The sequence below is a fragment of the Phycodurus eques genome, chromosome 5 (genome assembly GCF_024500275.1).
Source record: "Phycodurus eques isolate BA_2022a chromosome 5, UOR_Pequ_1.1, whole genome shotgun sequence".
NCBI classification, from domain to species: domain Eukaryota; kingdom Metazoa; phylum Chordata; class Actinopteri; order Syngnathiformes; family Syngnathidae; genus Phycodurus; species Phycodurus eques.
In genome coordinates, this window is record NC_084529.1 from 32,565,816 (window position 1) to 32,576,776 (window position 10,961).

At 46.3% G+C, this 10,961-nt stretch overlaps 1 protein-coding gene across 4 annotated transcripts in view; it reads left to right on the plus strand.

Moving 5' to 3' along the window:
* The window catches only part of rpgrip1l (RPGRIP1 like), a 41,058-nt gene extending 34,477 nt beyond the window's left edge, over positions 1-6,581 (plus strand). For 2 of the 4 annotated variants that reach the window (XM_061676433.1, XM_061676435.1), the window contains exons 18-23: positions 1,506-1,623; positions 2,126-2,226; positions 2,302-2,488; positions 3,327-3,411; positions 3,484-3,620; positions 6,189-6,581. In XM_061676433.1, coding sequence (XP_061532417.1) covers positions 1,506-1,623; positions 2,126-2,226; positions 2,302-2,488; positions 3,327-3,411; positions 3,484-3,620; positions 6,189-6,319 — 759 coding nt within the window. In that variant the 3' untranslated portion in view covers positions 6,320-6,581. Of the gene's footprint in view, positions 1-1,505; positions 1,624-2,125; positions 2,227-2,301; positions 2,489-3,326; positions 3,412-3,483; positions 3,621-6,188 lie in introns of those variants that run through there. The other 2 variants (XM_061676434.1, XM_061676436.1) reach the window with 2 other exon arrangements.
* The last annotated feature ends 4,380 nt before the right edge of the window (positions 6,582-10,961 follow it).

Consider the following 10,961-nt stretch of genomic DNA (forward strand, 5'->3'; position numbering starts at 1 on the left):
TCCGCCCACATCCCAAAAACATGTGTGGTAGGTTGATTGAAGACTAAATTGCCCGTAGGTGTGAAAGGTTGTTTGTTTCTTTGTGCCCTGCGATTGGCTGGTGACCGGTTCAGGGTGTACACCGGCTCCCACCCGGAGATAGCTAGGTCGTGTGTCTGTGCGTGTATGCATGCATACATTTGAAATGCGGTCGCTAGTGTACTCGAAGCTAAGTTTTCCGATGGCTAGCATGTTGCTGTACAATTATAGAAATTTGAGCAACATACATGGATTTACTTCCAAAGCCTAATGCTAACGCGGTGATGGGGAACATTTTGGATTCAAGCCTGATGAACGCAGCCATCCCTCTAACACCAACGAGCTGCTATGTTCAATTTGTATGACTTAGCAACAGAAGCTGACAGCACAACTTAAACCTCCATGTGACAAAATCCATTTAAAACACAACCATCCCACCCAATTTCTTCAGCTGGGAACAAAAAAAAAAGCACGGTGGGGCATTTCCCGTTTTGCGTCAGCTGGCAATGAAGGAAGCCTTTCTCCAACGCAAATATAAACGTGATAGCGAATATGACGCACGCTCACACACGTGGACAAAATTGTTGGTACCCCTCTGTTAATGAAAGAAAAACCCACAGTGGTCCCAGAAATAACTTGACAAAAGTAGTAATAAATAAAAAAAATTATGAAAATTTACCAATGAAATCATACATTGCTTTTGAGTTGTGGTTCAACAAAATTATTATTTAAAATAAAAAAATAAAAAAAAAACATGAAAACAGGCCTGGACAAAAATGGTGGTATCCCTAGAAAAGGGTTCTTTTCAAATCTGCTTTAGGTGTTCAAGTCGTCAGCTCGTTCTCTTGTTCTCCGCTTGGGGGCATGGTCGCTGTAGTTGTTAAGGTATTTGCTCTTGAAAAGGATATAGTTGAATAATTATGCTCCAATATCAGTGGCATTTTAAAAAAACAACAGCATTAGCGATACTACCGTTTTTTTGTGATCGTTTCTGGGAAAATATACCGTCCTAAAAATCTGTTATAGTAACAGGCCTAGGTGAGTGGCCTCGTCGGCCCATCAGATTTCGAGTGGAATTAGCCATGGATCATTAGATGAAAAAAACTATTGACATCTCCCATGTGACAAATGTTAAGTTAAGGCCTGATTGGTTCGAGTGACATGCAGCACTTTAAGTCCCAACACTTTTCAGTAAGTTACCTGTCTTGTGGAATTGTGCTTAAAATAAAGAACTTTGTTGACCAGATTATTTGTTAATCATTTACCACCCAATTATATCTAAAAAGAAAGGCAGCTATTTTATTTTATTTTTTTTTTATGTGACATTGTAAGACTCGTGTTGAATGCGATGTGGTCGAAATTTTGGGTGCACCTAGCATTATGCTGGTGTACCCAAGAAAAAAAGTTGGCCGCACCACTGCAACCAGAGCAATAGCCCTGAGACGCTCGAGTAGGCGTGGCCTCATCAGTCTACTTCCTGTTGGTAGGCGGCGCCCGCTAAGCTGGAAGAAGACGAAGATGATGAAGAGTCTTTGATCTCGGAAGGTCAAGTCCTCCTACCGCACCCGACATTCACCTCTGACCCCCAGCACCACCTTCCTCATGGTGAGCATGACCTCTTGGACCTTTGGGACCCCTCATCACACTGTACAGTGAGACCTTCACTTACAGTTAGTTTCAGTTAGTCTCTGAGCAAGCTTGTAATTTCAATTTTAAAGTCAATTTACTTCCATTTTATTGTTCAATTTTTCTCAGGTTTTGCAAAATTTTCGATGCAAATGACAACATCATTTTCAAGTCATCAACCGTTAAAGTATAATTTGATTTTTTTCAAATCTGGAGTCTCTTCCTTCACTCGTGGGATCTGGAAGCCGACTCGGTCCTCTTTTCAGATAACAAAAAAGATATGAAGCGATTTCTTATCAAACCGGTTCTCGCCTGTTCTCAGCCTGAACGTTATCAGTATGTCTGTGTGTGTGTGTGTGTTCATAACATAATGTGATCAGTTTTCACAAACAAAAGCTAATGTGTGTCTCCTATAAGCAGCAGCATAGAAATCTATCTTACAGTACTGAATACCAGTACTTTTTACATCGCTGATTGCCAGCAGGCGGCGGCGAGGTGGAGTCATCGTGCGGACACGACGCCGGCCCGTGCTCTCAATCCGACGACGACGGCGACGACGACTTTCAACGGCGGGCCACGCGGGTCGGTGCCGTCTCCACGAGGCCGCCTCTGTCCCGGGGGGACTGGTCGCACGAGTCACGTGTCTCGTGTGTTCAGGAGTCGCGGCGAGTGCGCGTGGAGGTCACCAGTCTCAGCCTGGAGGCGGAGTCTCGCTTGTATCGAGACATCAACGTGGTCCGCCTCTTTGTGGAGTTCGCCTTCCTCGACTTGCCAACTGAGGAAACGCCCGTGTCCCTGCCCAAACCTCCCCCAGGGAAGAGCGTCAGCTTCAACTTCAGCAAAGGTGCGTGCGTGCGTGTGCGTGTGCGCGTGCGCGTGCTTGTCGGTCCTGGACTTGTGCTGCATGAAGCGGTGTAATTTGCATTCTCTGTGAGCGTCATGTCGCACGTGAACACCAATGACACGTTCGTGTGTATTATTTTAGTGGTTGTCAAACCTTCGACAGCAAATAGCACCTCAAAAAAGATTTGACTCTCCAACTGCTACCATAATGACCAACGTTAAAATGTAGTAGAGTAGTGGGCCCAAAAGGTATATTTGATATTATTGTAAGCCACTGTAATATTATGCACAATTTGAACATTAACACTGCGCTTAAATATAGGGGGGCACTGAAAATGTGGAAATATTTGTGCAACACTGAGAGTGGTGTGACGGTCACTGGGCAAATCTGCAAGTCTGTCCTCAAATAGAAGAAAAGTAAATGTGAAGAAAGCGTGAGAGAGAGAAGTGCTTTGTTTTTGGAGGCCGCCTGCGATATTAATGCAACACACGCCGAGATTGTTGAAGAGAAACATGACTTCCACTAGTTACAAGTGTAACAGCGTAATGTTGACTTTTTTAACAAAGGAAATTTCTAATCATTTGTTTTTCTTTGTTTCTGTGCTGGTCAGTCAAAATACTGTATGTCTTTACCTGAAAGCGTTCCGCTACGCAAAACAGTCGGTGACTGTTGTACCGTGGTGGAGAAATATCAATGACATCATCGATGAATCGACTTTCATCACATTAGCGTCGAGTATAAAAAACGTTAGTCCTCCAAACCCTGATGCGGACGTAGAACTTATCGTTTTTTTGTGCAATTGATTCAAGTTAATGATGGAAGTTTAATTCATTGGCAGTCTTTCCCGTGGACACGGCCAGCGGGGCTTCGAGACGGCAACTTCTGAAGGACGTCCTGCGAGGACGGAAAGCCGACATGGAGAGGTGACTGCGGACCGCCAGAGGGCAGCCCGTAGCCGTTCTTCCTTTCAATTCACCGTCATTGTTGCCGAGCAGAATTCGTTTCACGGTGGTGAGCGAGCCGCCGGTGGAGGAGGAGCAAGAGCGGGAGTGCGAGGATGTGGGTGTGGCCTTCCTGAACATTCCGGACCTGATGACCCAACCGCATGATGTCGCCCATCTCCACCTCCGAGGTCTGAGCTCCTCCTCCCCTTCTTCATCCCCTCCTCATACTCTCACAGCACACATCATCAGGGGCTCCGTCCATCCCTCTTGTGTAGCCCTCACATGGCTTCAAGTAGTCCGGCATAGTGCCGGAGTTCCGGCGTACGGATTTTTGCGACAAGACCCGCTCTACACATGTTCATGTGTTGCTTCCGCGCCCTAGTCAATCAAAGCGGTGAAGGCCTCCTTTTCACACTGCACTTAGCAGCGCGCAGCCTGTCACTGTGTATGTGCGACATAAGCGTGAGAAGGCCGAACCCAATAGGAGAGGCGCTGTCATAGTGATTTCAGAGCGCAAACAGCCATTGCCTAACCGGCGGGGCTCCATTGAAAGTAGGAATCTAACCAACGGGTGCTAGCCAAAAGGATTCGGACAGGTCTTGTCTAGGGTTAGCGCGACAACAAATCCTAACACACAAGCTGAGGTATTTTAGAAAAGGGAAGCAACATTTTTAAAAACGGTGAAAGCGCAGCATTAATTGAAAAAGCGCTGGGCATGGCTGGAAGAAAACAATGGAGTTTGAAATCCGTTCGGAAGTTGCTGTGAGGGGTGCTCAGTACAAAAGGTAGAACCGGTAGGTCTAAAATTTGTCTGAAGGTACAGATTTGGACTTAACCGAGCCATCGCGATAACTCGTCATTGTTAACTCGTTGACGTCATCGTATTTCTCTTAGTATAAAAATATGGCTCATCCACATCTGGCCACGGAGCTGCCAGCACTGTTTTTTTAAATTATTATTATTATGAATTTAGTTCTTTATTTATGTATTTTACCAGCTCCAAGCTAGTTAAAAGATCAGCGTGTCCATGTATATTACTCCCTGCTTTACCAGCTGCTCAGAAAACAACTGGAAAGCTCGCTTGTGCTGCACCAGCCAGCTACAGTACCCGCTCCGGCTAGATAGCTAGCGGCTAAACACTGTCCTGAACGCGAAGGAGTGTGGAACTTGGGAGAGAGGGGAAAGGTGGTCAGTTCACAAACAAAAAAACAGGGTCCGGAAGTTTGTGCTTTGTGTGTAGTCCCTAATCCTCGCCTCCATGGCGCATGGCAACAAGCAACATTTAGGAAAGTATTAACCCTAATCACTGAAGGAGCACCAGGAGTAATTCACTGAAGAAGGAAAGATGCATCGTCACCTAGTTTTCAGGCCGACTTCACAGAGTATGCAAGTTCGTTGCCAGCTAATGCCAAGCAAAGATTCTATACAACATTGGCACCCATGTTTTGTCTTATGGGCCGTAGGCTCAGAACGGCAGCCACACTTCTGTCAGACTGCCCCCTGCAGGGCAGCTGTGGCTACGCGAGTAGCTTACCACACCAGGTGTGACTGAGGAGTGACTGAATAAGGAATGAAATTGTAAAGCATCTTTGAGTGCCTAGAAAAGCGCTATAGAAGTGTAATGCATTAATATTATTGTTATTATTATTATCCTTACAAAATGTGGACAAATGGGACCCAAATCCATGCACACAGATATCCCCCACTCTTGTCCAGCCTGTGGAATCCAGACTGATGCGTTGTAAGGTTTTATTGTAAAAGATTTATACAAACCCCAATTCCAGTGAAGTTGCGACGTTGTGTAAAATGTAAATAAAAACAGAATACAATAATTTGCCAATCCTTTTCACCCTATATTCGTTCAATTGACTACCGTATTTTCACGACCAGAAGGCGCACTTAAAAGTCTTAAATTTTCTCCAAAATGGACGGGGCACCTTGTAATGCGGCGCGCCTTATGTGTGCACCGAGTTCCGAAATCTATAAATGTTGTGTGATGAGCGCTCCGCTTGACTGACTGGGAGCATTTCCTGCCGACACGCTGCTTATATAGAGGAAAGGCGGAGGTGACTGAGGACAGCAAGCGGATGTAAAGGGGGAAGGGTGCGCGTGAAGGAGGACGCGAAAGGCACGCCCCCAGTAGGTATATAGCGCCGGTATATGCATTGTGCAAAACAACATCGGTTTGGCCGAGGACCCCCGAAAATGGCACCTACGAAGAGACACTCTTACGAAGCACAGTTTAAACTGCAAGCTATTAGTTACGCGGAGGAACATGGGAATCGAGCAGCCGCGAGAGAATTCAAGGTCAACGAATCCACGGTTCGCAAGTGGAGGAAGCAGGAAAAAGAGCTTCGCCAAGTCAAGAAGACGAAGCAGAGTTTCCACGGAAACAAGGCAAAGTGGCCCGAGTTGGAAGACCAACTCGAGCAATGGATTAATGAGCAAAGAACAGCCGGGAGAAGCGTCTCAAGTCACCATTCGACTGAGGGCAATAACGCTTGCAGAAGAAATGAAAATCGAACATTTTCAAGGAGGTCCGTCTTGGTGCTTTTGTTTTATAAAACGGCGCCGTTTATCCATCCGGGCAAGGACTACCGTGGCGCAGCAACTTCCGGCGGATTACAAGGAAAAGCTGGCCATCTTCCGCTCTTACTGCAGTAAAAAGACTTTATGGTTGTGTTCTGCTTTTGCTATCATCTACACTGTTGCATCATTGGAAACACCCCGTGACCCTGTATGTGCGTGTGTTGCAGTTGTGGACGTGGAGGATGGCGTCTCGCTACTGGGCTCTCTGCGTGTGACCTTTGAGGGAGTACAGACGCTGCGCGCCCTCTTGGACGAGGCGGGCGGCGAGATAAGCGTTTCCCCGTCGGCGGCGCTGTGACATCGTCAGCGCGTCTGCCGAAGCTCGTGGCGCCGGTCGTGTGACAGGCGAGATGGTTAATCAGCCAGAAGCGTGGTGCTCTTCGCTCACCTTTGAAACCACGTGTGACTGACTAGTAAATAGCCCCCAATGGATCCGCATTTGACAAACGGCCCAATGTGATCCTGGTCCAGGTCTCAGAGTCATGAGCCATGTGAGCTGTTCAAAAAGTTAAGTGTAGTTTCTTGGTTTTAATTTAGTCCTGTTTTCATCTGAAATAAACAAAAACGTGTTTTTTATGTTTGTAACGAGTGTCAGAATTTTTTATTTGCATTCACATACACGCACGCACGTATGATGGCAAACATGTAAGACGTGCCTGCAAGCACGTCTTATTGGATGGGGCCTGTTTGAGAGATGTGGGAGGGGCTGTGGGAGGGCTGGGCGTGCTGTCACCTCCAGCTGATGATGATGATGAAGATTCCCAGTCAGCTGAGGAAGACCCATAACAACAGCAGGTAGACTCCTTTGCTAGCACATCATGGATTATATTGCATGACACCTTGTATGTTGCCCATACGGATTTGTGTGGTCTGGATGATATGTTGTTCGCCGACCCGCGTGTCCAAATTGTCGCTTGGCAGCGAGCCTCTTTTATCGGACTTTAAAACAAATAAAATGCACGGTTCTCAAGCAGCCTTTGAAATGGTGCATGTAATTTAAACATAATTACACTCGGCTTACATGTTCCAAATGCGGTTCAGGGCACCTCCTTAGACTTGAAGGCTGAACGTGACAAGTGCAGCAAGGAAAATGGGGGAAAAAAAAAAGTGTTCTCGTTTTGAAGTTGAAATGGCACCGGGAATTTTTTCCACTTTTCTTCCATCCTGCAGTGAAATTCGTGTTTGTGTGACACAGCTTTAAATAGGGTTCACAGCCTGCCAGCAGCATATCACAAGCCAGAGGCTGAGCTCCACTGTATTCGTTTACAGGTTAGACGTGGCTAAGGCGTGAAGCACTTCCACTTCCCTGTCACTCGCCTCACATGTGGAAACGCCGACATCCCGAATACCAACGTGCACTGTTATGTAATGTTTTGGACACATGCCAGTCAAGATAATGTGTTTTATTAGTGTTGGGCAAGTGACTTAAAAGAAGTAACACATTTTAGGTACAAGTTACTTTCCAAAATCTTCCACAGATCAGCAACATTTATACGCTGTATTTAACGGTGAGCTGGAATCCATCCTTGCTGACATTGGAACACCCTGGAGTGTCATTTGATGTATTTGCTAGTTACATTCTCCAAAAAGTAATGGAATTACTTACTGAATTACTACTTCATAAATGTAATCAGTTACCAGGCAAAGTAATTGTTCCTTACTAACTACTTCCCTACGTTTTTTGAAAAGCCTTCAAATTTGACAAAGAATTTGGATTTTTGAGCGTGTTTCACGGCCCACTTGCAACTGACAGAATTGATGGGTTCTTGATTCAACTTCATATTTACTGGACCTGAAAAAAACACAACTGCTAGACATAAAGTGGGTACGGAAAGTTTTCAGACCCCCTTAAAATTTTCACTCTTTGTTATATTGCAGCCATTTGTTAAAATCATTTAAGTTCATTTTTTTGCTCATTAATGTACACACAGCCCCCCATATTGACAGAAAACAAATGGAATTGCTGGATTTTTTGCTGACTTATTAAAAAAGAAAAACTTAAATATCAAACAGCCATAAGTATTCAGACCTTTGCTGTGACACTCATATATTGAACTCGGGTGCTGCCCATTTCTTCTGATCATACTTGAGATGGTTCTACACCAGGGGTGGCCAACCCGCGGCTCGCGAGCCTCATGCGGCTCTTTAATTAGTTTCATGCGGCTCTTCAGGCATCGTTCTAAGAGAAAGATGTTATTGAAAATTATTCTGTTATTGTTTGTGGACTTGCTTGAACTGAGAGTTTGTGTGTGTGAGACAGTGCACACAATGTTAACTGTTGAAAATTACTGATATTATCATGTTGGTGTGGTTATTTTCATTAGATCTGGCTGAGGAGAGGTCTGTGTATGCGTGCATACATGATTAAAAGATGATGTTCATGTGTACCCATGTGTATGATGTGGCTCTTTGCAGTAACACAGAAAAAAAAGTGGCTCTTAGTCTCTGACTAGTTGGCCACCCCTGTTCTACACCTTCATTGGAGTCCAGCTGTGTTTGATTATACTGACTGGCCTTGATTAGGAAAGCCACACACCTATCTATATAAGACCTTACAGCTCACAGTGCATGTCAGAGCAAATGAGAATCATGAGGTCAGAGGAACTGCCTGAAGATCTCAGAGGGCAGGCACAGATCTGGCCATGGTTACAAAAAAAATTCTGCTATACTTAAGGTTCCTAAGAGCACAGTGTGGCCTCCATAATCTAGGAAGAACCCTTCCTAGAGCTGGCCGTCCGGCTAACTGAGCAATTGGGGGAGAAGAGCCTTGGTGAGAGAGGTAAAGAAGAACCCAAACATCACTGTGGCTGCGCTCCAGAGATGGGAGAAAGTTCTAGAAAGCCAACCATCACTGCAGCCCTCCTCCAGTCGGGGGCTTTATGGCAGAGTGGCCCGACGGAAGCCTCTCCTTAGTGCAAGACACGTGAAAGCCCGCATGGAGTTTGCTAAAAAAAAAAACACCTGAAGGACTCCAAGATGCTGAGAAATAAGAGTCTCTGGTCTGATGAGACCAAGATCGAAATTGTTGGCATGAATTCTAAGCGGTTTGTGCGGAGAAAAGCAGGCACTGCTCATCACCTGTCCAATACAGTCCCAAAAGTGAAGCGCGGTGGTGGCAGCATCATGCTGCGGGCGTGTTTTTCAGCTGCAGGGACAGGACGACCGGTTGCAATCGAAAGAAAGATGAATGCGGCCAAGTACAGTGATAACATTCTCCAGAGTGCTCAGGACCTCAGACTGGGCCAAAGGTTCACCTTCCAATAAGACAGTGACCCTAAGCGCAGAGCTAAAATAACAAAGGAGTGGCTTCAGAACAACTCCGTCACTGTTCTTGAATGGGCCAGCCAGAGCCCTGACTTAAACCCAGTTGAGCATCTCTGGAGAGACCTGAAAATCGTTGTCCACCTATGTTCACCATCCAACCTGACAGAACTGGAGAGGATCTGCAAGGAGGAATGGCAGATGATCCCCGAATCCAGGTGTGAAAAACATAATTCCCAAAAAGACTCATGGATGGTTTAGTGCAAAAGGGTGCTGAAATGGTCTGAATACTTATGCCGGTGTGATAGTTCAGTTTTTCGTTTTTAATCTGCAAATATTTCAACAATTCAGTTTTTTTTTTCTGTCAATACGTGGAAAAAAAATAACTTAAATGAATTTAGTAAATGGCTGCAATATAACAAAGAGTGAAAAATTTAAGGAACTCTGAATACTTATTGTACCCACTGTACTGGAGGCCCTTAGACCACCTTAAACCACCTTAAACTGGGAATGAGTTTGTGTGTCCCAAAAAGTAATTGACAGTTTAATCGATTACGCTGAGTTCCCCCCCCCAAAATTGTAAACTGTCTTGTTTTTTCCACTGATTTAGAACACTTTTGCATCGCTGAATGTGAAAATTACATCCGTGTCTCTTGTTTAGGTCAGGTTTGTATGCCACGTTAACCATCCATACATCCTCTACCGCTTATCTGAGGTTGGGTCACGGGGGCAGTAGCTTTAGCAGGGACGCCCAGACTTCCCTTTCCCCAGCCACATCATCCATCTCTTCCGTGGGGATCCCGAGGCGTTCCCAGGCCAGCCGAAGGACTTAGTCTCTCCAGCGTGTCCTGGGTCGTCCCCGGGGTCTCCTCCCGGTGGGACGTGCCGGGAACACCTCAGCAGGGAGACGTCCGGGAGGCATCTGAATCAGATGCACCAGCCACCCCATCTGGCTCCTCTCGATGTGAAGGAGCGACGGCTCTACTCTGAGATCCTCCCGGATGACCGAGCTTCTCACCCTATCTCTAAGGGAGAGCCGGACACCCTGTGGAGGAAACTCGTTTCGGCCGCTTGTATCCTGGATCTTGTTCTTTCGGTCACGACCTACATCTCGTGACCAAAGGTGAGGGTAGGAACGTAGATCGACCGGTAATTCGAGAGCTTCACCTTTCGGCTTAGCTCCTTCTTTACCACAACGGATCGATACAAAGTCCGCATCACTGCAGACGCTGCACCGATCCGCCTGTCGATCTCCTGTTCCATTCTTCCCTCACTCGTGAACAAGACCCCAAGATACTTGAACTCCTCCACTTGGGACAGGATCTCATCCCCGACCCGGAGAGGGCACGCCACCCTTTTCCGACTGAGGACCATGGTCTCAGATTTGGAGGTGCTGATTCTCATCCCAGCCGCTTCACACTCTGCTGCAAACTGCTCCAATGAGAGTTGGAGGTCACGGTTTGATGAAGCCAACAGAACCACATCATCTGGACCAGAATTTCCTCGAAGCCGTCCGGAAGTCTTTCTCCATGGCCTCACCGAACTCCTTCCACGCCTGAGTTTTTGCTTCAGCGACCACCAAAGCTGCATTCCGCTTGGCCAGCCAGACCCATCAGCTGCCTCAGGAGTCCCACAGGCCAAAAAGGCCCGATAGGACTCGTTCTTCAGCTTGACGGCAT